Source organism: Miniopterus schreibersii (genome assembly GCF_964146895.1).
Source record: "Miniopterus schreibersii genome assembly, chromosome: 9".
Classification (NCBI taxonomy): domain Eukaryota; kingdom Metazoa; phylum Chordata; class Mammalia; order Chiroptera; family Miniopteridae; genus Miniopterus; species Miniopterus schreibersii.
In genome coordinates this window covers 2,647,502-2,673,512 of record NC_138118.1, presented here as the reverse complement: position 1 = coordinate 2,673,512, position 26,011 = coordinate 2,647,502, and the positions used below count along the sequence as shown (strand labels likewise).

General features: G+C 50.1%; 1 protein-coding gene across 6 annotated transcripts in view; it reads right to left on the bottom strand.

The window, feature by feature from the left end:
• Window positions 1-1,035: 1,035 nt before the first annotated feature.
• Window positions 1,036-26,011, bottom strand: part of PRKAG2 (protein kinase AMP-activated non-catalytic subunit gamma 2) — a gene marked incomplete at its 5' end in the record, with an annotated part of 167,235 nt that continues 142,259 nt past the window's right edge. For all 6 annotated transcript variants that reach the window (XM_081147785.1, XM_081147784.1, XM_081147787.1 and 3 more), the window contains 10 exons: window positions 1,036-2,197; window positions 5,147-5,240; window positions 6,811-6,957; window positions 8,047-8,084; window positions 8,640-8,805; window positions 11,916-12,042; window positions 13,004-13,058; window positions 14,893-14,938; window positions 16,952-17,010; window positions 18,017-18,098. In XM_081147785.1, the coding sequence (XP_081003911.1) occupies window positions 2,166-2,197; window positions 5,147-5,240; window positions 6,811-6,957; window positions 8,047-8,084; window positions 8,640-8,805; window positions 11,916-12,042; window positions 13,004-13,058; window positions 14,893-14,938; window positions 16,952-17,010; window positions 18,017-18,098 (846 nt within the window). In that variant the 3' untranslated portion in view covers window positions 1,036-2,165. The remainder of the gene's footprint in view (window positions 2,198-5,146; window positions 5,241-6,810; window positions 6,958-8,046; window positions 8,085-8,639; window positions 8,806-11,915; window positions 12,043-13,003; window positions 13,059-14,892; window positions 14,939-16,951; window positions 17,011-18,016; window positions 18,099-26,011) is intronic.

Sequence of the window (26,011 nt, the reverse complement as noted above, 5' to 3'; positions counted from 1 at the left end):
AACTCCACACAGACAGTTGCCACGGCCAGGAATCCCCCCCACCCCATCAATGTTATAATGAAACGATGTTATTTGAGGACCTGCTGTCTCCAATTGTTCCAGCACCATTTGTTGAAAAGATCCTTTCTCCACTGAATTGCCTTTGCATGTTTGCCCAAATTCAGTTGCCCATATACGGGTGGGCCTATTTCTGGACACTTGTCTGGTTCCTTGATGTAGTTGTCTGTTTTTACATCAACAGTATACCATCATGATTACTGTAGCTTTATATAGAATACGTCATGAAACCAGGTAGTTTTATCCCTCCAACCTGGTTCTTTTTCAGAGTCACAGAGAATCTAAGTCCTTTGCATTTTCATTCGAATTTTAGAATCTGCTTGTCACTTTCTACAAAAAAGCCTGCTGGGATTTTTTTTTTTTTTTTTTTTAATGTATCTTCATTGATTTCAGAGAGGGGGAGAGGGAGAGAGAAACATCAACGCTGAGAGAGTCATGGATCGGCTGCCTCTCGCACGCCCCCTATTGGCGATCGAGCCCACAACCCGGGCCTGTGCCCTCACCGGGAATCCAACCGTGACCTCCTGGTTCATTCATGCGTCAACGAACTACTGAGCCACGCCGGCTGGGCTTACCATTCTTTTATTTTTGGTTGCTTATTAGCATATAGAAATACAATTGATTTCTGATGACCTCTTATTCTTAAACTTTGCTAAACTCATTAGTTTTAGTGTGTTTTTTTGTGTGGAGTCCACTGGCTTTATGCATATGTGACGACTAGGAATGGAAAAACTGACAGCTAAGCACAAGAAAACCTGCCCGGCAGTTTAAAATCAAGTATCTTCTGTTTAATAACGGAGCAACGTAAAGTTGAGGAATCGAATCGTTACGGGTATTTTTCTGACGATCGAAAAAGGGTACGGAAATTCATGTTCTCCTTTATTTGGGGAGAAATATCCGACTGGGAGACTGCAAACAGAATTTTAATTACTATGTGCTGAAACCCCCCATATTTTAAAGAACTCCTTTAACAAAACGGTAGATAGTTAAGATTTATTTTCATTTTTCAATCTGAAAAAACAACAACAGACAAACCCCCCAAAAAAAAAACAAACTACACTCATATGTACAGTGTCAACATGTTCAGCGCACTTACACCAGGAAACCGTGTTTCTCTTCCATCGCATGGCAATACCGCAGGTGCCACAGTGAGATTTACACAAACAGCGGCCTCGGCCGTCACCCGGACAGCGCGATTTCACATTTCCACGCAACAAGGCAAAAACGGACGCCTCCCCGGCTCTTCGCTCACGTCCCCAGAAACGGTGCCCGTCTGCGGTCCGCGGAGCGGGCTCCCACGCGTGCTTTTAGCACTTGGGCTTTTAAAACCCGACGGCGGCTGCTGGAGAAGCCGCGTCGCTTTCCGGACCCACGCTTCACGAGAAATCTGCCGTTTAAACATGACCACCGGCGGTGCATCGATGGGCACGGCGGTGACGTTTACCCGCCAAAGAGAGGTGTAAAAAAATCGCAGGAAAGGAAAAATAAATAGAGCTGTTGTAAGTAGTCTGGCTTGCGCGATAGTTTGGAACGCTTGCACACGGGCGTGCCCTTAAAGTCGGAGGGTTATTTAGGTTCAGATTACAGCCGTCCGACAAATCTAAGGAAAACAAGCTGATTTGGTAAGAAGGTTCAAAGACTCACTCTCCGGCGGTGTCACCTCACACACGTCCCTGCTCCGGCCGCCTCCAGCAGCCGCGACGGCCCGCGGCCGCCCGCCGGGGTCGACATAAGGCACTAGGTCTGAGAGTGCCACACACCCGCCTTACGTCCCGTGACCTGCGCCACACCAGTGAATGCTTTGAAATGAAAAATAATAAACTTTTCAGGACACAGTGCACTTTAATGACAGACAGCATCGGGAATCTCTCAGACAGAGTCTGAAAACAGCCTCTCAGCCCAAGCCTGGCTCTTCGAACGCACGTCAAGTCTTTCTCTTTTTTTTGTTCAACGCGTCGTTTCAACATCGCTGGAAAAAAACACACCCGTCGCTAAACCCTGATAGACATCCTTGGCCGTTTTCGTCTCTTCCATGGCGGTCAGTGTTCATGAGGCAAAGCGTGACCCAGAGTCTTAGTTCAAGTCCTCAAGGGCTCCGTTCGCGGCGGTCATTCCGTCTCCGGCTCCTTCTGTTTGGCACCTGTCAGTAGAGGGAAAATGAAGTTTCAGAGGGACATCGAAATCCGTGGCAGCCGAGCGTGCCCTCCCCGACAGCGCGCGGTCCTCCACGTCGGAGGTCCCTGCGGACTCGCAGTGCCGCCTCGGGGGCAGGTTCGAGGCTGCAGGGGGCCGAGCAGGGGGGCCCCAGGCTCCCCACTCCCACCCCCCACAACTGCAGCAGGCTTTTAATCTGTATCACATATTGTAAATCTAAACACGCCAGATTTAATTCGGAAAAGAAAGGGGTTCCGCTGCTAAAGAATTTAAAAAGAAACGAGTGTTTACGTTTCAGTGATGGTGCAAAGCACTTCCACTGTGCACATAAAAGTGTTTTAAAAAAAGTCTTAAACACGTTTAAGGATAATTGCACGTAACACCAACTTGAACTGGCCAGGATATTTCAAAAAGGGTTGGTGGGCCCGGCCAGCGAGGCTCAGCAGTTGAGCATCCACCTAGGATCCAGGAGACTGTGGTTCGATTCCCGGTCAGGGCACAGGCCCGGGTTGCGGGCTCCATCCCCAGTCGGGGGTGTGCAGGAGGCAGCCGATCAATGACTCTCACCATTGATGTTTCTCTCTCTCTCTCTCCCTCTCCCTTCCTCTATCTGAAATCAATAAAGACATATTTTTTTAAAAAAGGAACTTGACTGTTTACTCTGAGTTTGTGACGTACAAAGAATCTCGGCCACAGGGACAGCCGGGAGCCTGACCCCACTGGGGAAACTGTGGGCCTTGGCGCAGGGCCAGTGCCTGGAGGAGCGAGTCTTTCTCTGAAGGTGCCAGGTTACGTGCCCGCGTGGCTGACTCTGCCGGGAGAGGAGGCCTCTTCCCTACGCAGGAAGGGCTGTAACCACCCTCTGGGTGGGTCCTGCTCCTCGGCTGGACGCTGTCTGGGGGGGTGGTCCATGTCCACAGAGCTGTGGTTCATCGTTAATGCCTGTGGCATCCCATGGGATGAACAGAAGAAATCTCTCCATTCTTCTGCTCAAGGATACCTGGGTTGTTTTCCAGTTTTAGGTTATTACAAATGCCAGGACCAATCTCACATTCACTGGTCCTTTTATCAGCCTTTCATGATTATAAAGATTACCGTGCCCGGCCGGGCGTGGCTCAGCGGTTGAGCGTGGACCTAGGATCCAGGCGATCAGGGTTCAGTTCCCAGTCAGGGCACAGGCCCGGGTTGCGGGCTCGATCCCCAGTCAGGGGATGCAGGAGGCAGCCGATCAATGACTCTCCCATCTTTGATGTTTCTATCTGCCTCTCTCCCTCTCCTTTCCTTTCTCTGAAATCAATAAAGATATATTTAAAAAATAAAAATTACAGTTTCACATTCTCTAATATCTGAAAAAATTAAAAAAAAAATCTTCACCCAAGGATATTTTTTCCATTGATTTTTAGAGAGAGTGTAAGGGAAAGGGAGAGAGAGTGAGAGACAGAGGGAGGGAGAGAAACATTGACGTGTGAGACACATGTCGACTGGCTGCCTCCCACGTGCACCCTATTGGGGCCCGGGGATCAAGCCTGCAACTCAGGTACGCGCCCTTGACTGGCAATCGAACCCGTGACCCTTGGTTCTCAGGCGTACGCTCTAACCAACCACTGAGCCAAACCAGCCGGGGTTCTAATATCTGAAAATTGAAAGCGACCGCGCCAGGCCCCATGTCTAGAGTTTCTGATTCAGGAGATGCGGGCGGGGCCCTGGGTGCACGTTTCTGAGGAGTCCCAGGTGCTGCTGCTGGGCCCCTGGGTGTCCCTGCTCGACTGGAATCACAGCCTTGGGGTCCCCCTCGGTGAGTGCGACGCCTTCTCACGGGTGGCAGGGATTCCTGAAGGGCGGGCACCTTTAGGTGAAGGGTCAATTGCAAAAAAACGAGTCTCGGCTAGTTTGATTTCTGGACCAAAGAGAAATCAATACCGTAGTACTCGCACTTTAATGTGTAACTCGCAGGAGTTCAAAGTGCACGTCGCTTGGCCTCTGTCTTGGCCCAGATCTTGGACTTGGCCTGCGCAGCCCAAGGCCGGGTTGTTTGTATTTACTGGGGGCAGGGAGGGGAGGAGAGGAAAGGAGAAGGGGGGGCTGGCGCTTTTAGGATGTCTTCAGCCCACCCCCCTATTGACGGTGGGACACAGGAGGCCCCCCGACTCTTCCCCGAGGCCCCTCCCCCTGCACGCTCCCGGCTGTGACCCGAGGGCTGGCTCAGCGTGAATCTGGCAAAATGAGGTTCTGCGGCCGTGCCGTCTGCTCGCTAACGTGATTTCCACACCCCCCTCACGGAAAAATGTCTGCGCTTACGCCTTCTGTTTTATAGACTCAACGCGCTAGATAGTTATTTTCTTTTTGAAGTGTAGATGGAGGTTTCAATAGTTAGAACCCAAAGAATTTCCCTCCTGTTTTTCCAGTTAGTAATCCGAAACATAAAGCAAAACTGAAGAGGTCTTAGCTCCCCCCCACCCATCCTCATTCGAGGATATTTTTCCCATTGCTTCAGAAAGAGTGGGAGGGAGGGAGAAACATCGGTGTGAGAGACACACAGCGACGGGCTGCCTCGCGCACGCGCCCCACCAGGGGCTGGGGATCTAACCTGCCACCAAAGTAGGTGCCCTTGACCGGGAATTGAACCTGCGACCCTCCAGTCCGCAGGCCAACGCTCTAACCACTGAGCCAATCGGGCTAGGGCAGGTCTTAGATTTTTTTTTTAACAGAAAGGTTGTGATGAACTTGGCAATGAGTCTATTATTCGGGCGCCGCTGGGCAGAGAGAGGCTAAGTCAGGACGATTTCTATAAACTTTTCTCTCTCACCCCAAGGAGAGGAGTGCGACTTCATAACCACAAAGGAAGTGAGAATGGTTTACAGAGGAACGAACAGAAAGCCACGCGGGGGGAGCAGCAGGGCCCGCGCCCGCCCCTCCGTCTCCCGGCGCTTCGTACCCGGGGGCGTGAGGATCAGGGCCTGCAGGATATCCGACAGGGAGATGATCCCCACGATACTATCCGCCTCGTTCACCACCACCAGCCGATGCACCTGCGAACGAGAAAAGCAGGCCGCTGAGCAAGTTTAAAGCAAACGTTTTAAAGTGGAAAGTAGGAGAAAAACACTCTCTCTCACAGACTCCACCATGAACCCGTCCCACAAATGAGAGGCAGGAACAGTGTACAGGCCACAGAAAGGTCTCTGGCTCTAACGGTCAAACGCGATGCTGATTTGCTCGATGACTTTTTTTTAAAGATTTTAAAATTTTTATTGATTTTTAGAGAGAGAGGAAGGGAGAGTGGGAAAGAGAAACAACAATGTGAGAGCATAACACCCACGGCCCCTACTGGGGAGCGAGCCTGGAAACCCAGGCATGTGCCCTGACCGGGAACTGAACCAGCAGGGGGTATTATTTCCATTGCTTTTCAGAGAGAGTAGAAGTGAGAGAGAGAAAGGGGGAGGGAGAGAGAGAGAAACGTTGATTGGTTGCCTCCCCCTCGAGTGCCGGCCAGGGCGGGGGACTGAGCCTGCAACCGAGGTGCGTGCCCTCGGCCAGAACTGAACCCAGGACCTTTCAGTCCTCGGGTACTTTCAGATTCTCTTAAACAGTTTTTTTGTTTTTTTAAAAAATATATCTTTATTGATTTCAGAGAGAGGAAAGGAGAGGGAGAGAGAGAAATAGAAACATCAATGATGAGAGAGTCATTGATCGGCTGCAGCCCGCAACCCGGGCCTGTGCCCTGATCGGGATCGAACCCCGATCTCCCGGATCCTAGGTCAATGCTCAACCGCTGAGCCACGCCCGGCCAGGCAACAGTTTTTAATTTTTAAAAGTATCTCAGTTTCTAATAACTATCAGATTCTGTTTTATGTGGGGAAAAGTCCAAATGAGCACTGAAACCAAGAGGTCACTGCCCTTGGACTGTTTTTTATTTTTTTACCGTGTCTTTTCTCTATGAAGTTTGTAGATGATTAATAATATTCAGAGGACAAATGAACGACAATAAAGCGAAATAGGTTAGTCATGCCTCTCCTTCTCCTTGAAAGTCTTTTATAAACGCGTGGGGAACGTTCTGAGGTATGACTTCAATGAAGCATCCTTAAGGCAGACTTAAAAACTTGTCAGACTTAAAAAACTTTCAACTTACTGCTGGTCAGTTACCTTGGGGCTCCTCCTGTTCTCCACATCCAACAGTTTAACACCCCCACCCCCACGGGTACAAAATGGGGATCGAACCCACAACCTGGGTATGTGCCCTGCCCGGGAATCAAACCCTGACCTCCTGGTTCAGAGGTCGATGCTCAACCACTGAGAAACTGGCCAGGGCTGAATGTCTTTTTTTAAACCGTGGGAGTATCTTACCAGTTCGCTTGATTCAACTATGATATAGGGACTTATAAATTCCGTTCAATGAACATTTACAGATGCCCTACTATGTGCCAGGGAACATGCTAGGTTCTGGAACAGGGACTGAACTTGAAGGTGACCCCAAGGCCTGGGTCCTGAGATTCCCGATTCCCGAGGACCGTTCACTGGTTGGTGCTTGTATGGCCTGAGGTCGGGGTGGAGGTAGGGGTGTGGGTGTGGGGGGGATGAATGAATCTGGAACAGCCCTCTCACCTCCGCTCTTACGATCCTGTCCACAATGGTCTCCAGTATTTCCAGCTTACTGCACTTGACGACGCCCTCGAAATACTGGGAGCGGTGCTGGAGTGCCTGGGTCACCGTGATATCTAGGTTATTGTATGTTTTTTCAGCAGCAAGGTTCTGTAATAAAGTCACACAATGAATTAACTTTCACTTCAGTTCACACCAATGCCCCAAATTAGTAAGTCTAAAGCCACCTGATTTTAAACACACGGCTTATTCAGCGCCAGCACACCAGCCCGCAATGTGCCGTCAGACCTGCTGTCGTCGTCATCTCGGGGATAATGAGAACTCACAGGGTGGGACCTTAATCGGGGAGCAGCCTTGTTAATGCGACGGGGCGTCCTTCTAAGGACCCCTCCCCGTCCCACCCATCCTCACGTTCAAGGCTCCCTACCTGCATAAACAGCCTTTTGAGAGGTAGACTAACCTAGGGTGAGAAGTGTTGATAGGCCCTTCCTGGGAACCCGTCTTGGGGTTCTCATTAATCTTAGCAGGTCCCACTCAACTGCATGCCAACGAGCCCATTTTTTGGTGTGTAGTATGCTAACCGGGGCAGGGCGGACAGAAGGCCTTGAGACAGCTGCCCAGAGCATTCAACGCTGGGGTCAACGTGATGGCCCCCGAACGGTGTGCCCGCGTGGGGCCACCCAAGTTGCAGTTCCCTTTCTCAGCAGCGGCGGAAGGCTTTAAGGACGTGCGTTTAATGAAAAATGAGTGAGGAAGAAAAGCATCGAGGGGAAAGATGTAGCACCGAAGTCAACCCAGCAGATTTAAACCAGGGATGCAAGTGGGACTTGATGAGACTATTCGGTCCCCTTGCTGTCTTCTTTAGAACAGTTGTCCCCGGTCATCCAACAACGGGATGCACATGACCGCAAGTTGATGTGCGCTGAGCGTGTGTCTGTTGGACTAATGTCCCCACATGGAACCAGGGCCGTTTAAAATACACGCACATGCTGTAGCGATGCATAAACCGCACATGTGCTGAAAAGGGACAAGAAATGCTACTAATGCGCTACCCATTGCTAAACTAGTGAACAGTGAAAGCACAATTACTACAGGGAGTCTACGGGATTCCCTGGTAAGATCTTTACACTCCGAAAAGCTAGACACGCATTAAGCGACGGAAAACCACAAAAGCACGTTATTTACTACGTATTAAATGCAGTCTAGATGGTGGGTTTAATGAAATTGAAAAATACTTACAATTACATCAAACTTGGAATAAATATCTACAACTTTCCCTAAAAACGAAAACATATGTTAGAAAAGTGTCTTAGGAACAAAACAAAAAAAAACATTTAAAATGAATCTGAAATTTCCATATAAAAAAATAAAATAAATAAATAAATAAAATGAATCTGAACTAGGCCATAGTTAAAGAATTATATATTGCTAAATAAAATACACGCGTCTTTTCAGAGAGAGTGGAAGGGAGGGAGGGACACAGCCATTGGCTGCCTCCTGCATGCGCCCCCGGGATCGAACCTGCAACCCCGGTATGTGCCTTTGATGGGAAATCAAACCCGAGGCGCCTCCGTGCGAGGGCTGATGCTCTAAACCACTCAGCCACACAGGCCAGGGCTACAGGTGTCTATTTTTAAATGAACATGAAATTGTATCTTAGCGGAATATGTGAAAATGAAGCCAATTTAAGATTCTTATTATCCAGAGTGCTCCTCGGGGCTGAATTTATTCGTGGGGTCTGAATGTTCACTTCCCCCACTCATCTCCCGCGCAAGGCTATTTGGTAGGAACGTTACGGGGACACGTGTTTCAGTTTAGGGCCAAACACGCACCCGACTCGTCCACGACAGGCAAGGCGGACACCCGTCTCTCCACAAAGACGTTCAGGGCCTTGATGATGGGCGTGTCCGGGTGGATGAAGGCGATGTTGTGGTAGGTCCCGATTCCCAGCGCGTCCAGGTTCTGCTTCATGAAGGCGGGCTTTGGCATGTCGGACATCTGCGGGGGACAGCGCAAACGCTCTAGGGCCCGCGCAAAAAGCGAGCGGACAGATTCAAGCGGGTCTTTTCTGACAGTCTACCCGGGTGTCCGAATTAACACAAACAATGAAACGTCTTTTGTTCAAACCAGTTTACGGGTCTAGTGTATTTAACTCCTTAGTAAGATATTGCAAAGCGTTAACAATGTATTTAACTCCTTAGTAAGGTATTGCAAAGCATTAACAATGTATTTAACTACTTAGTAAGTTATTGCAAAGCGTTAACAATGTATTTAACTACTTAGTAAGTTATTGCAAAGCGTTAACAATGTATTTAACTCCTTAGTAAGATATTGCAAAGCATTAACAATGTATTTAACTACTTAGTAAGTTATTGCAAAGCATTAACAATGTATCGCTTCCCCCTTCTCTTTGCCTGCTGACAGAATAGAAGGGAACACAGGTCTGTTTGGAAATTAAGACCCAGAAGCCACCAAGAAACCTTCACTCTTAAGTATTCCCGTGAACTCCCTGCTCCCTCGGCCCTTGCCAGGGAATTCTCATCAAGACCCCGCACATTTCCACACCCCCGTGTTTGACGGTGGCTGTCGGAGCCTCTAAGCTCGTCCTCACGCCATCCCGCCTCCGTTCACGCCCTGAACTCTCCTCTGGACAATTTCTGCCCACTAGGAATCACGGACAAGCCAATTGAACAGAATTAAAAGAACCTTTAAAAGTTAACTTCTTTTTTTTTTTTTCTTCCCACGGCTGTTTCAGAGGAGGAGGGAGAGTCGGAAGAGGTCAGTCTAGGATTGATGTTTGTCTAACACATGAAATAGGGTCTACGGTTTCAAAAATCCACCTTTTATAAAGGGTGCAGCTGATTCCCTCCTCCTGGTGTAACTTATACTTATCAGGAAAAGATGAACAATTAGGAGAAACAAAATGTTCAAGTCAAAGAGTTCATCAATATTCAAACCATGAATTTCTCTAGAAATTTAGAGAGAGAGAGAAAAAAAAAAAAGAGAGACCTATTAGGTGATCTAGCCCGTGGCCATGCAGGATAAATCCACACCGTGCGCCCAGGCTAACTGTCCACTGTCCCCCACGGGGAACGCTCCCTTTTCTCAGCAAATGAGCTCACAGTTTGGTAAAAATCAGGTTCTGAAACTTCTTTGAAATTCTGGATTTTGATCTGAAAAGCTCTAGCCATTCAGCCATCCTACTAGCATGATTCTAATCACCGTATTGGCCCAAATAGGGGGCAACCTCCTCTACTTCTTACAGGAGAGAAAACCACCAAAGGCCCGTCTCCAACTGCTGCTTCCTCTCCCTGGGCCGGGGCCGGGGCCGCGGGGAGGCGCTGGGCCCGACCACCGCGCACCTGGGAGGGGGGCGAGCTCGGCCTCGAGCCACGGGCCTCCGCACACAGTGGGGACGGGGTGGGGCGAAGGGAGGCCGCTGGCCAGCCTGCCAGCAGTGACTGTGGCAGTCACTCAGCCTCGCCCGGTTTCATCATTTATAAAACGGGATTAATAAAAACACCTACCTGAGAGGGTAGATTTATCATGGGAAGTGCTCAGGACAGCGCCTGGCTTACTGTAAATGCTTCATAGTATTTAGCTGTCGTGATGAGTGTTACTTTAAAACGCTGTCTCTGAGGCTTAACGGGTTCGAGCCTGGCCCCGTGGGCCCTGCATGCCCACCCCGCCCCGTCCCGTGAAAGCTCAGTGCTAAGGCGACTGTGTTCCCAGCCCGAGCGATGTCAGGCGTGACCAACAACAGCCCCATGTCCCTAATTCTTCCCTGGACTGCTCTTCTACCAAACCTCATGCCTTTTTGTAAACGTCTCTTCTCTTTCCTACCTACTTCCTTAGCATGAATTTTAACACGAAGACTGTTATTTTTCCACGCAAACTATTAAAATATGGGACTGGTTTGAGGGACGGGTTTCTCCCTGTAACGAAACCCTCCGTGACCAGAATGCCATTTCATCGCCTTATTTGAGGCTGTGGGGTAGGCAATGGGAGAGCTGATCTGATGCACATTTAAAAAAAACATTTTTATTGATTTCCGAGAGAGGAAGGGAGAGGGAGAGAGACAGAAACATCCATCGGCTGCCTCCTGCATGCGCCCTATTGGGGGTCAAGCCCGCAAACCAGGGCACATGCCCCGACCGGGAATTGAACGGGTGACCTCCTGGTGCACGGGTTGATTGATGCTCAACCAACTGAGCCACATCGGCTGGGCCTGACGCACATTTTTAATGTCTAGTATCTTCTTTAAAAAACCCCACAACTCTTCAAATGGTGTCTTCTGAACCATGAGTGAGGCCACCTACTGGTCCTAGCTGACCAATTACCTGGAACCTCAAATTCAGTGCATGCCCTTAAAAGAAAAAAATCCAATTCAGTGCCTGCCATTAAAAGCACAAATTCAAGCCCTCTTGTGGACACTCCAGTCCCTCTGAGCCTCTTTGAAACCTGCCGACCAAAAGGGTCTAAGTTTTTCAATTATGAAATCATCTCCTTTCAAATGCCGCTGAGAAACCTGACAGATGACACAGCCATAATTTGGACCAACATGGTACTCTCTTGCCCAAATTTTACCTGCTTTGGGTTTTCCTCTCACAGTCGCCATTACTATAAGAAGTTAATTCTTATAGTAATGAAGATATGTTTTTGAACATATATGTTTTTTAAAACATATCTTTTTTGAAGATATGTTTCCAAACCCATGATCCCCATAAAGCATCGCAAGGCAATTTGCTGTAACGACTGGCTCCATTTATCTTGCGTAGCAGCAGTTCCTTAATTAGACTGACTCGCAAATTAGAATATTTTAGGCGGTAAAATATTCTAATTTAAATAGAGAATTCCAAGTGTTTTCATTATTTTGATGATAATAAAATAATTATTATTTTTGCCCCGAAAGGCAACTGCTTTTTAATCAGAATCAACTTTCGAGAAAGTACAAACAGCAGTTAAGCGGAGGGAACTGAAGCTTAGCCACGGAGGCCTCAACACTAATGATTTCTGCGACGGAGGGAAACAGGACCCCGTTCACTTGAAATAAATTCGTTGAGAAAGCAGATGCAACTATGTGTTTAGAAACACTAAAAACTACTTACAAAAAGCTGGAGGAACTTGAGGATTCTTTTGTGCGTAAGGATATAAAGTGCATTCCCGCTGAGAGGGTCAATAACGGGCAATCTGTGGATTTTATTTTTGATCAACGAGTTTACAGCATCGAAGAGGCTGCGGGAAAAGCCAGTGAAGTTGTTAGGAGGCTTTCAGGACAAATTAGAAAGCTCTGGACCACCCCTGCTTTCAAATCCTAAGAGGCTGATCGACTTAAAACAGGGCCTTGGAAAAGTTTTAAATCGGAGAACTCAGTAAATATTCAGATTCCCCCCCCCACAATCTGTGTTACTAAATCTCAAACGCAAGTGTGAGCTACACATCTCTGGAGGTTCTGTAGTGGCACATTTAATGCTTTTATTTTAGAAATGACAGACGTCAACTCCTAGGAAAGCTAATGGGCGGCACCACCAGGGGCAGAGGCAGCTATGTGCGGGGGGGGGGGGGGGGGGGGGCGGACACCCCGACTGGCCCCTGGCTGCTCCCTTGCTGGGCCGGCCACTTCTGGGCCTCTCTGGCCTCTCCTGTGACCACCAACCAGGGGGCGTGGTGGGTGTATCTGTTTGTTGGGACTTGGAAATCAAATACTAAAAAAATCAATATTCCACTTTTTCTCGCTGGGGTTCTAGAGCTAAGAATGCTTTCATGCAAACGTGGAAAAGCCCCAGAGCCAACGGCTAATAGAGGTGGATTCTTCAACTTCAGGGTACATGGGAACCGCTGGGGGAGCTGTTCGAATGCACATTCCTGGGCATTACTCTCCACAGAGATTTCACAGGTCGGGGAGAGCCCAGGAATATGTAGCTCTAAGGAGCTCCCTCGATGGTTTCTGCAATAGGTGATCTGGATTTCAAAACTGCTTCGGATGACCATCTTCCCAGTCCACTATCAACCCCCTGCACCAACAACGGCTGTGCTTTCTATTGTCTCTACACTTACTGAATTTAATATCTGGAATTAAGGAGGCTGGCCCTTATCTAGTTTACAAAAAAAAAAAATCTATCAACCAATCAATCATGCTAACGAAACAGAAGAATCTGAACAAATGTTTCAAAGGAGAGAAAGGGCCCCAGTTTACCTTGCGTCTGGAGAGATATTCACTAAAGGCTTAAATGTTTCTTGTAAATAAAGCTCTGTGGTTATGGAAAGAAAAGATGTAATTAGTAACACATTTGCTGTTTGCAATTATTACTTAAATTAAAATACGCTTCAGTTTATAGATAATTGGATTAAAAAACCCAAATCGAATTTAACCTACTGAAACCTATCTTGTTCATGACAGTTATGGCTATTTTAAACAACTCCCAAACTGCTCTCAGGATGTCGCCTTTGTGGAAAAGTGAAATATTTAAAAATAGTATTGCAAGAGACACCGTAAAAACGAGAAGCCAGGGAATCTGATAAAAAGCAGCAACGCCCGCCAGCAGAGGGCGCTAGGTGCCACCACATTACTACCACCCTCAGGAGAGGGAGCATTAATGAAGCCCTTGGAAACTAATTTTTATAAGTTAAAAGAAATAAAAGTTGTAACCAACTTTGTTCTTGAAATGTTCTTACGTTTGATTTTACCAAACCAATGCTCAAAAGTCGCCGTATCCTGGGGAATCTTTCTAGTATGTGGAAATTATCTTTGTATACAGGTCCACTAATTGATTTACTGATGACGTTTCCCTACAGGAGGCATTCAAGGGTGTGCTGACGTTAGTAGTATTATTACTACTGAACAACCACGTGATGCCAAAATGTAAATACACTTAAACCTGGTCTAACGACACTTATACAGCAGAAGTTGGTAAGGGGTAAATGTCTTGTTGTTAATTTACACGTATTTTCACGTCCCAATGGGCAGGGCTCAGATACTGACCCCATGCCCACTGTTTAGTTTGAACTGACAAAGCCATCGTAAATCAAGTCTATGGCCCCACGAAACTTCTAGATCACACTGAATGAACGGTCCCCTAGCCCTTGAGGGAATTCTAATGGAGGTTCAGGTTTCACCGGCAGTCGCAAAGGCTGCTTATCTCACCAAGCGGATTACGGGAAGTACAAAGTTAAACTTCGATTTTAAATTCAAAATCTTCCTTTAGCTGGTCCCTCCGTTTCTCTCCAGCTCCCCCTCCCAACACCTGCAAAGGCCCCCTCCGCCGTGAAGCCCGCCAGGCCTGTGTGTGCGGGTTCCTGCTGACAGTCCCTGCCCCTCCCGCCCCCCAACCCAGGACGGTGGATGCAGCTCATCAACACAACCGTTTCGCAATCGAGCAACGTGAATTAAAAAAAAACACGGCTCCAATAAAATGCATTGGTTTCATGTTTATCTCTCGGAAAAATAAAAATTAAATACAAATAAAATAAAATAAAATAAAAAATAAAATTAAAAAAAGATAAATAAAATAAAATAAAATAAAATAAAAAAAGGCTCCATTTCAGAAAGGCTACCGCGACTATAAAGGGGGAACTTTACTGTTACCAACAAAAGGGAGCAACGCTGACATTAATTTCATGTTATCTGATCCCAGACATCTCATTCAAGGTTCGCTTGTTCTATGTTTCTCCACAATAGGTAAAGAAATAATTATTAACTTTAAATAAGAACAGGGCCTTGCTTTTGCTAGTCTTAGGCACGTCTCTGGTGCATCTTCTATACAAAGGCAAATTTTTTGGGGGGCAACACTTCATACTGAAGCAGGGGCTCCGGGCTCCCTGGGGGCAGAGCCCTGGGCGCTGGCCGCCTTACTCCCTCGCATTCCCCGCCTCTACCGGTTCTCGGTGCGTTTCCATTAAACAAAACGGGTAATCCGCACAGCCGGGCGGCATACTATCAAAACGAAGACGGAAACAAACGTTTTAATCAATGTGCTTTGTCATTACGCGGAGAGGGAAGGGTCTCTGAAATGAAAACGTATTTCGTACGCTAAGTTTAACTTTTCTTCTCATGTTAGAAAATTTTAAACGCCCAAGAGGACTTACCCCTCCACGTTTCAATCTTATGTTCCTCTAATTCATAAATCTGTACCTGAAAGTCAGAAAAAATTCTGATTTACAAATGTTAATACAACAGGAGAAGAACTATTTTGTTGCTCCTGCTGACTCCTACAATTCAGCGGATGCAAACAATCAAGATATTTCAACACTGGACATTTACACACACGCACACGCACACTCACACGTGTATGTATGTTAATGCTCACCTGAGGATATTTTTTTCATTGGTTTTTAGAGAGAGTGGAAGGGGGGAGGGGGGAGAGAGAGAAACATCGACGTGAGAGACAGACATCGATTGGCTGCCTCCCACACGCACCCCAACCAGGGCCAGGATCAAGCCTGCAACCCGGGGACGTGCCCTTGACCGGAACCGAACCAGAGGCCCTTCGGTACGCGGGCCGACGCTCTAACCACTGAGCCACACAGGCAGGGCAGTATTGGAAATATAAATGCGAAACAGGACGCGCTAATATTTCTTCGAAGAGAAATATTCCATCAATTTTAAACGCAACAAACCAGCCTCATATATTTTCATTAAACATTTCTGGCACGCTTTCACACACATGGCCAGGCACACTCGTTCCTTCTTTCTGAGGCTGCGGGAGGTCCCTAGCATCTCTCACTCGACTGGTTAGATCCTGAGCTGAGGCGTCGCTGTGAGATCGGCTGCTGTGTGGCCACCTCGGGCCACCCTGGCGAAGGCCGAGGGTGCGGGGCCGGGGCCTCAAGGGCAGGCTGCAGTCACCCCGGAGCCCCCGGCTCTGTTTCAGATCCCCGTCTGCCTTACCACGTCGAGCGGCTGTTCCGGGCCCCACTATGCGACCTCTGCGAATGCGCTTCCCCTCCTGAGCAGCCGGCCGGAGACGCCTCCCAGAGTCAGCGTCCGAGACCTCGGGAGCGGGCCCGCTCCTCGACGCTTCCGCGGCCCCGTCCGGCTCAGCCTTGGACAAGACGACCAGGCCTCACCCAGCACCCTATGGGGGCTGTGGGGGCGCCTGCAGTAGGAACCTGGCCTCTTCCTGAAGCCTCCAACCTAGTGGGCGGCCAATAGTCCTATAGAGAAGTGCCACTGACCGAAGAAAGAATATACGGGGTGTCCCCCAAAAATGCATACACACTTGAACAGCTGAGAGCTCAATTTTGAAAATGAAATATACTTGCATAAACACTGCCTTTAATAATTATTCGAAGTGTGTGTATACGTTTTTGGGGGGACACCCTATATATCAGGTCACACTTAAGAGGCTCAGTATGGCCCGGCCAGTGTGGCTCAGTGGTTCAGCATCAACCTATGAACCAGGAGGTCAGGGTTCGATTTCCGGTCAGGGCACAGGCCCGGGTTGTGGGCTCGATCCCCAGGAGGGGGCGTGCAGAAGGCAGCCGATCAATAACTGTCATCATTGGTGTTTCTATCTCTCTCTCTCCGTCTCCCTTCCTCTCTTTGGAATCAATGAAAACATTAAAAAAAATAAAAAATAAAAGGCTCAGTACGGGGCTGCAGAGAGAGCCGAGGGGAACAGAGGCCAGGTAAGGAACCCGTGGGCCCGGATTCCAGCCAGACCCCACGTGACGGGCGGGTTTCACAGAAACGGACGCTCGGCGAAGATCGGAGGGCGATAAGGCTTCCTCGCGACCCGGAGCACGGAAAGGGGACAGGAGCCGGGGATGTGGGGACCAAGGACACGCGTGGTGGGAGGGGCCTCAGCACAGGAACGAGCTGTTCAAGGTCATGCGCTTAGTGACACCTACGGACGTCTAGGCAGTAAGTAGGGACACGAACGCCACGGCCCGGGGGTTCCCGAAGCCGAATACAGAAGCTACTGCTTCTCATCTCTCCCGAGGCCGCCTTGAAGCTTCAAACATAAGAGCGATTCACACAGAGGTTCCCTGCACATTGTATATATTTCGAAAATTCAACCGCCAGCAGGGCCCCTGTACCCAAAAAAACAACCTCTCAGACGATCTTAAAATGCACACACACAACCCCTGTACACGTACATAGTACACGGCCCCAGTCACGGACGTAACGGTTTCTGGTACTTACCATGGGCGATTTATAGTATCTATGTAGTATATTTATGAAATCTGTAATTGTGAGCATTCCTGCAACAGAGAATTATGCATGTTACACAGGGAACTCTGAAAACATAAAGAGAAAAATTTCAAATGACAGGCAAACCTGGAAGAGCGACTCAGACAGCTTCTAAAGTATATATAGCAAGCACAGTTTAACGTGTTATTTCCAGCTATTAATCCGTTAATTGTCCACAGCAAGCCGAGATACCCAAATTTAGCCGAAATTGAACCCGAAATTGGTCGCGGGAATGAATCGCAGTACTTGGCAAGTCCACGAGAGAAAACTCGACGACTGCGATAAAACATCACAGACGGCTTGCTGCTCCACGTAAATAATTTAAAACACTTTAGCATAAGATCAGGTATTGCAGAGCTCTAGAGACATGATGCTTCTGGGGGCACTTAGATGGTTTCCTGAGAAGCATCCTGGAAACAGTGGTTTTATCCGTCCGGTATGTGGAAAGTGCCTACTATGGGCCAGGTGCCAGGACCGCAAGAGGAACCGGTAACCTCTTCACAGCAGTGAGTCGGGCTCCGGCGGGGGCCACGCCCAGGGTCTGCTCTGACCTCCAGGATGTGACTTACGGAGTCTAGATATTGTAAGTGACACGAGGTGTTAATAGGATAACAGTGATTCAGCAAAGGCCCTGATCACTTTTATATGGTTTCGTTTGCCCTGTAAAGGTGCCCCCCCCCCCCAGCCCCGCGAGGAAGCTGGGAGGGGCCGCAGGCCTGGAAACCTGAGCCCGGGTGGCGGACAGACAGTCGTCTGCCCACAGCCTGCCCCTCAGGCCCTGTCCCCGGGCCCAAGGGACCAGGCACCTCGGATCCTCCAGACACACCAGGTGCTGAATCAAGGGAAACGCAGTAAAAGCAGGCGAGCGACTGTGAATTTACGAGCGGATGTCAAAGCGAGGAAGCCCTTCCATTTGCTGGCGTTTACAGGGTGCACTCCGCCGGCACCTCTGGAAACGCCGCGGGCCTCCGTGTGAGGGTCCCCACCGCAGGTTCTCCCGGGCCCGGCCCTGCTTACCTACAAAACTTTGTTTTTTACTCTCCCACAGCGGCGCCGCTCGCACACCATTGGCTACTAGGGCGAAGAAGGCCTTTTTAACCTGAGCGAAAGCGGGAGAGACAAGAGTCAGAGGAGAAACACTTCACCAGAAACACCCAACCGGAGCGCACCGGTCACCGGCGCCGTTAGGTTTTCTAAGCTTGAAAAATGAAAAAAACAACTGAATTAACCAACATCAGCAAAACCGATTTTGTGTTATATTTAAAGGCACATCGGGGTTGGAGATTATTTTTTGAAACAATACAATGAACTTCAAAAACAATTTTTCTTAATGCATCGAAAGGCTCTTGCATACAGGGACTTTATATAGTAATTAAAACCACAGAAAAGATTTAAACCGCAGAGTTTAATTCCTCCTAGATCTGGTTCTTGGTTTATTTGCAAACACTGACGTTACATCGAATTCCTTGAAATGAAAATTTTTCTGTGTGTTCAGTAATAAAACAAACAAGCACATGTTCTCGGGTCCCTGAGGGTGAGAAAGAAAAGGTCTGACCAACGGAATTTGTTGGCGCTTTTGTATCTTTTAGGGACACAGCGTCCCTGTGCCCGCTGTGGGTCGGCCCCTGTTCAGGCTACACTCCCACGTCGTATCTCGCCGAATCCTCACGACGACACCCTTGGGAACCAGGGCGGGTGAAGAAGGCACGAGAGGTGATGGTTTATGAAAAGCCAAAAGTCCAGCCGGTGTGGCTCAGTGGCTGAGCATCGGCCTATGACCCAGAGGTCCCTGGTTCGAATCCCGGTCAGGGCACAGGCCCGGGTGCTGGGCCGGATCCCTAGTCGGGGGCGGGCGGGAGGCAGCCGATGGATGTTTCTCTCTCATCGATGTTTCTCTCTCTCCCTCTCCCTTCCTCTCTCTACGCAATAAAAACATATTTAAAAAAACCCAAAAAAAGGCAAAAGTCCAGGGCTGCAAATGATCCTGTAAATACATTCAGCAAACCGGAAAAATGGTTCAACTTCATTAATTGCCGAAAAACCAAAAATGAAATGAAAGCAAGTTGAAGGATCACTCAGAGCTGCTAAACAAGCCAATGCCTTTTAGTCAGAGCTCCTCATCCAAGTGCAGCTGTAAAACTACCGGTGGCGCCAAAATTCGTTAGGTTTGGTTTTTTTTTTGAGCCACAGCCTGTATCAGGGATCACTGAGATTTTCCTACTGAACGCTTGCTTTCCCTCTGCTGAGTTATTTACGCGGACTAAAATTTTAGGAGTAGGGTTCCTGAATCCAAGATGTTAATGTGGCCCTGGCCGGTGCTGTTCAGTGGTTAGAGCGTGGGCCTGGGCACCGGAGGGTCGCGGGTTCAATTCCTGGTCAAGGGCACAAGACCTGGGTTGCAGGTTTTATCCCCGGGCCCGGTTGGGGCCTGTGCAGGAGGCAACCAATCGATGTGTCTCCCTCACATCCATGTTTCTCCCCCCCCACCCCTTCCCTCTTTCCCCGCTCCCTCTAAAAGAAAAAGTCAATGGGAAAAATATCCTTGGGTGAAGATTAACAAAATATAAAATAAATAAAATAAAATAATAAAAAAATAAAAATGAAATAAAATAATAAAATAAATAAAACAAAATATTAAATTTGTAAAAAAAACCCCAAAACAGATGCTCGATGCGGCATTATTCCTAATACTGAAAACTGAAAATCTCCATCCCCCACGAAAGCTAACTTGTTTAATACTTTTACCAGCGAGTGCCCAGCACTATGATGATGAAAGCTACGTTGCAGTAAAAAGAAAGGTTTATGGCAGTGAAAAAATGCAGACTATATATTATAATCATATAAAATACATGTTGAAATGGAAAAGATCAAAGAGAAATAAGCGAAAAAATAAACTTCTGTATCAAGGAGCTGGGGCAGGGAAGAATATTCCTTTAAAAAGTTCTTTACGGTTTTCTTTTTAATTAAAAAAATGAGTCTTTTTCTCCCTCGCTGTTTTCTAAAACCCCTGTTAACTTAATGACAAAAAGAAATGAGCGAATTACAGGAACCTGCAGCTTCGAATCAGAGCCTCTCTGTACCTTTAACGTGACAGATTCTGCCCCGGCCCCGAGTGACTCATACAGGCGCCCGGCGGGTTCGGGAACCTCATTAACTCGCCTCCGCCCGGCCGGCACCGGCCCATCTATCAGCTGAGCGCACTGGCAGGGACCCGGGGAGCGGGCGGGACTCAGAGCCCATCCGTACCCTGGACAGAAACGGGACTGAGTGGCGCCGGAAACTGACGGCATCGCTGGGAACCGCGGCCGGCATCGAGAGCTGCAAAAATATCCATCTTGCTTGTGTAACCAGCAGTTACGGCACCCGGGGACAGCGTGCCAGTTCGAGTGGGCTGCTACTTTTTTTATTTTTATTTATTGATTTTAGAGAGAGGAAGGGAGACAGAGGTGGAGAGAGAGACAGAGACAGAGATAGACAGAGAGAGACACAGAGAGACACAGAGAGAGACAGAGTCGTCGATTTGTTGCTCCACGTATTGATGATTCATTGGCTGATTCTTGCATGTGCCCCGACCAGGGATAGAACCCGCAACCTTGGCATATTGGACGACATTCTAACCAACTGAGCTACCCGGCCAGGGCACCGGGCTGCTATTTCTACCTGGATGCTACTCTGGGGACCCTTGATTGTGGTCCTAGGAAGTATAAGAAAAATATACACAGCGGAGAAGTTTTAAAACACACGAGACAGTCCTGGCCGGTGTGGCTCAGTGGTTAGAGCGTCTGCCCTTGAACCGAAGGGTCATGGGTTCAATTCCCGGTCAAGGGCATGTACCTGGGTTGCAGGTTCGGTCCTGGCCAGGTCAGGGCTCGTGGGGGCGGCAACCAGTCCATGCGTCTCTCTCACATCCATGGTTCTCTCTCTGCCCCCCCAACACTCTCTCTCTCTGAAAAGCAATGGAAAAAATATCCTCAGGTGAGGGTTATAAAAATAAAATAAAAAATAAAACACATGAAATATCTACTGAGCTGGTCTTTCTAAACTGGCTGGAGTAGGAAGGGGGTAGGGGCATCTTCTAGCAGAGGAAACCAGCATTAAAACCATCATCCATCGGAATCACCCGTGAAAGCTCCTGCCGTGCCCAAAGCTGCGGAGAGGCCGCCCCCTGCGGGCTCTGAAGCCCGACGTCGGCCACCAGGAAAAACCACGACCCAAGGCGGGCGAGACGCGCGAGTCACTGCCTGAAAGCACCGCACGCACGGCACAGGCAGGGTCAAGGAGCTTCCACTCTTGAGAGAAAAATTAAAAAAATGACTCGAGCGCCACAGGGGCTGTGGGTTTTTTTTTCTGAGTAATTCTCCAAACCGTCTTCCAATAGGCGGAGGCCAACCGAAAACCGGGACCTATCAAAAGGAGCCGAGGCCAAGGCCGGATAAACACAAAGCAAACCGCGCCTCCGCACGGCCCGGACCAGATGCTGGAAACCGGAGCCCAAGAGAGGATCAGCCGGAGGGGAAAAGACATCAGCTCTCCAAGGGGCAGCCACGGGACCGGCAGGGGCCCCAGCGGAAGCAGGGGGCTCGTGTTCACGTTCAAATACGACGACCGTTCGGCCCTGGCCACGCCGCTCGGCTGGTCGGGGCATCACCCCCATACGCCGAGGCTGCAGGTTCGATCCCCGGTCAGGGCACATGCAAGAATCAACCAGTGAATTTATAAATAAGGGGAACAATAAATTGATGTCTCTCTCTCATAAAAAAATAAAAAATAAATGACTGTTTTTTCAGAAACCAAAAAAAAAAAAAAAAAAAAAAAAAATCCTGCTTCCCCGCAAGCACGTCTCTAATCTGCTCTGTAAAACGCTGCACTCATGAGTCCCACGGCCAGGGTACGAGACACGAAGCCAAGGTTCTCACTGAGGCAGAGGCACCCGCTGCGGGCACTCGGGCCGGTAACCTGGGTGTTAGGCGCCGATCGCGAGCGCTGCCGGGTTATTTCCGAGACAGAAGCCCCCCGGGGAGGGGCCGTCGGAAGGCCAGGGACCTGCAAGCATTTAAGGCGAGACGTGCCCTCGCTTGGGCAGGAAAAGGTAAAACAAGCCAACGCCAAGGAGGACGCCTGGGGGCTCTCCCTGGCTCAGGCTCTAACCCCCTCCGGGCCTCGACGTTCTGAGGGATGCAACGGGACCGGCGGGCTTGGGCGAGGAGACGCGCAGCGAGGTGTCGGCACTCGGAGGCACAGAGGATGAATGCTCTCATTTTCCGCCCTGTGCCGACGCAACCGGGAGCAGGCGGGGGAAGATTGACCGCTTTAATTTCCCCCGCACGCGGCGCAGACGCGAACACACAGCACAGAGGGAGTCACGACTCCGCCCGCGAAAGACCTACCGGGATATTCCACAGTGGATGCGACACACGCGCACCGTCCAGGCTCAAGAACCAGCTGCCCGCTTTGGCGGCCTGGCCCTTCTTTGCAACAAGGAAGCCACCCCTGGCTTTTTAAACACTTGCATGGAGTTGTTTGAGGAGCAATTTAAAGCTATAATTACAGAGCTCTTCACAGCTACAGAAGGCCCGGGCTGTTACAATTCACCCATGGACAGGATTCATCAAAGGACTGAAGCCCTGGCCGGTTTGGCTCAGCGGTTAGAGCATCGGCCGGCGGGCTGAAGGGTCCCGGGTTCGATTCCAGCCAAGGGCATGCACCTTGGTTGCAGGCCCGATCCCCAGCTCCGGTTGGCAAGATGCCTTCAAAATTCCAAATGAAAGTGACTTTCATTACGGCAGCGTCTACACGGGGTATAAGGCCAGGGGTTCAGCCCCAGCGTCTTCGCCCCCAGTTTTAGACTTTTCTGGAATATTGAGAGGTTATCATTTTATCTATTTTTAATTTTTTTTTCAAATCTTCACCGGATATTTTTTCCATTGCTTTTTAGAGAGAATGGGAGGGAGGGAGGAGGGGAGAGAGAGAGAGACATCGCTTGGTTGCCTTCCACAGGGATCGAACCTGCAACCCAGACAGGTGCCCTTGACCAGGAATCGAACCCACGAACCTTCTGCGCTGGGGCCGCCGCTCCAACCACTGAACCACACCCTCCAGGGCCCAGTTTTATTTCATTTTTTGGAATACTGAGAGGCTGTCATTTCATCTACTTATTAATTGGTCCTAAGAACGATTTAGCTTGTGGGGGAATCTCTCTGGATATCGATTATCATCAGCTTTCTCTCCTGGTTTCAAGTCGCCTGTTAATTAGATGACCTGACAGTGAAAGACCCTGTGGCGTCCGACGTGCGTCTCAGCTGGAGCCCCCGGGAGGCCGCGCCTGGCCTGCGCACGGCTCCTTGGGAACCTGATCCCAGGAGCGGGCCTGGAGGGCGGAAGGGCTGACCCGCCGCAGGTGCCCGGGTGAGGGGGGTGACCGAGCTGGCCGCAGGTGCAGTGGGACGGACGCACTCCACTCGGATCTCCCAGGGCTGCCCACCCGCCTGCGCCCTCCGCTGGTTAAGGAAGCCGGAGGCGCCCGTGCTGCGCTGAGGCCGCGGTGGCTACAGGGCCGGGTGACGGGAAATGCCCACAAGAGGCATCCGACCCGACCAGCAACCTCGATCCAGGCTGACCGAGGTTTAATCGCCCTTCTCTTCGGGTCCAGATGAGCGGTAATTCCCTCACTGGGCCGGGCACTCCGTATCCTACCCACCAGGCCATCGCGCAGGCTCTGCCAACCGTCTAGCTGGCACCCAGACACGCCTGGCCTGGCGTCCAGGGTGCACCTCCCCTGACTTTCATTTTCGGTCCCTTTGCGATACGTTCCGAGAGATGACCGCTTCTCTTATTTTTTTTTGTTAATAATTCATTCAAATACCGTACCTGGCCGGATGCCACCTTTCCCGCCTGCTGCCTTGGGCACCGGACCTTTCTCCGCAACTGCTCCAACACCTAGGAGCCTGGCGACCCGCCCCATTATACTCAGGGGAACCTGATTCAGTGCAGGGGGCCTCCTGGGGTCGCCACCCATCTCGGGCTTTCACTCCCTCAAATCGACACTTAGGTGCTTTGTCCACGTTGAAGACCATTCGTCTTGAGAGGGAGCTGCAGAGGGTCAGTGCCCCCTGGTCAGCGCCTGCAGGGAGAATCCCGAGCCGCAGGCCCCGCCCCGCCCAGCGGGCCTTATCCAATCCCAAGCGAGGTCACCGGCGCCCCGCGCCCGGGTCAGCCCTTCTCTGAGCTCACTCTGGACTCTGCTCCCCATCTACATTTTCTACATTTTCTCCAAATCCCTGTGCTTGGCAAACAGGCCCTTATTTGGATAGGTGCCTGTGCTCCCTTTCACTGGCACAGCAAACAATCCTATATTTAAAAAAAATTTTAAAATGTTTTTATTGATTTTTAGAGAAAGAGAGAGGGAGGAAGGGAGAGGGACGGACAGAAACATCAATGAGAGACATCACGGACCGTCCGCCTCCTGCACGCCCCCCGCTGGGGATCAGGCCCTCAACCCAGGCACGTGCCCTGACCGGGAATCGAACTCAAGACCCTTTGGTACATGGGCCGACACTCTAACCACTGAACCACACCGGCCAGGGCCAGGTTACTATTTTCCGAGATACAGTTCCTGGTTTCCCACTGGGCCCTGGCAGAGACTGAACGACTGACGGGGAGATGCCAAGTGACCGTGTGGCTGGAGTCCCCGTAAATGGGGTGTGACCTGGCCCCCGAAGCCGAACGGCTGGGCACCACCACAGCCGCATGGTCCGGGGCCCACGGTGCCAGGGACGGGCAGAGCTGGCGCAGGCCCGGGGAGGAGGGACACTGCCCCAGCAACACCTCCCGGGCCTGCGGCCGGCGCCACCTCCTGTCCTGCCCACACCCACCGCCTGGGCGGGGGGCACGCCTGTGACCCGCTGACCAGCAAGGGAACACGGGGCTTGCTGTGCAGACATTCCTCGGGGCAGGCTGGCCCCGCATTTTTCACGTATTACTCACTCCGGCTAAATTCTAAATTCAGGAGAAAATCCATTTCCTGGCGGAGGAGAAGCCGAGAGAGGGAGACACGGGTGGCAGCAGCTGTCCCTCCCGGGGGTGGGAAGCCGGCGGCCAGGGTGCCGGGTTCTTGGGGAAGTGAGCCTCTGGGGGGGGGGGGGGGGCTGCGGGGAGGTAGGCCGGGCCCAGCAGCACTTTCGGGGAATTCAGACTTTCTAGTTCTTTCTTAAAAAATATGTTTTTATTGATTTCAGAGAGAAAGAGAGAAACACCAATGATGAGAGTCACTGATTGGCTGCCTCCTGCCCGCCCCCTGCTGGGGATCGAGCCCGCAACCCGGGCATGTGCCCGACCGGGAATCGAACCCTGACCTCCTGGTTCGCTGGTCAAGGCCCAACCACCGAGCCACGCCGGCCGTGCTTTCTAGTTGTTTCACTACCGAAATCTGTAGTTACAGTGGCAAAGGCTGCATCTCTTAGTGTTACTATCTGTCACCTTCCTACTGCAACATTGTATTCGGAGGCTTCCCTCTCCTCTGTGTCGAAGGACCAGAGACTCCTCGGGTTTCAGAGGGACCTTGAAGGGTACCTGGTCCGGAGTGAATTTAGCAAAGCTCTAAGATACAAATAACCTGCAAAACCCAGCTGTATCTCTTTTCTTCTTTTTTTTAATCGTCACCCAAGGAGTGAGGATATTTTTTTCCCATTGATTTTTAGAGGAAGTGGAAGGGAGGGAGGAAAGGGAGAGAGGGAGAGGGGGAGGGAGAGAGAAACATTGATGTGAGAGACACACTGACTGGCTGCCTCCCGCATGCACCCCGATCAGAGCCGGGAATTGAACCTGCAACCCAGGTACGTGCCGCTGACCGGAACTGAACCCGCAACCCTCTGGGGTGGAGGCCGACGCTCTAACCACGAAGGCACACCGGCCAGGCCAGCTGTATTTTCTGCACGCTAACGAAACACTGGACAATAAGACTGGAAATGAACAAGACTTGTTTTTACATTCCTGAGAAATGCAGGCAGAGTGGCC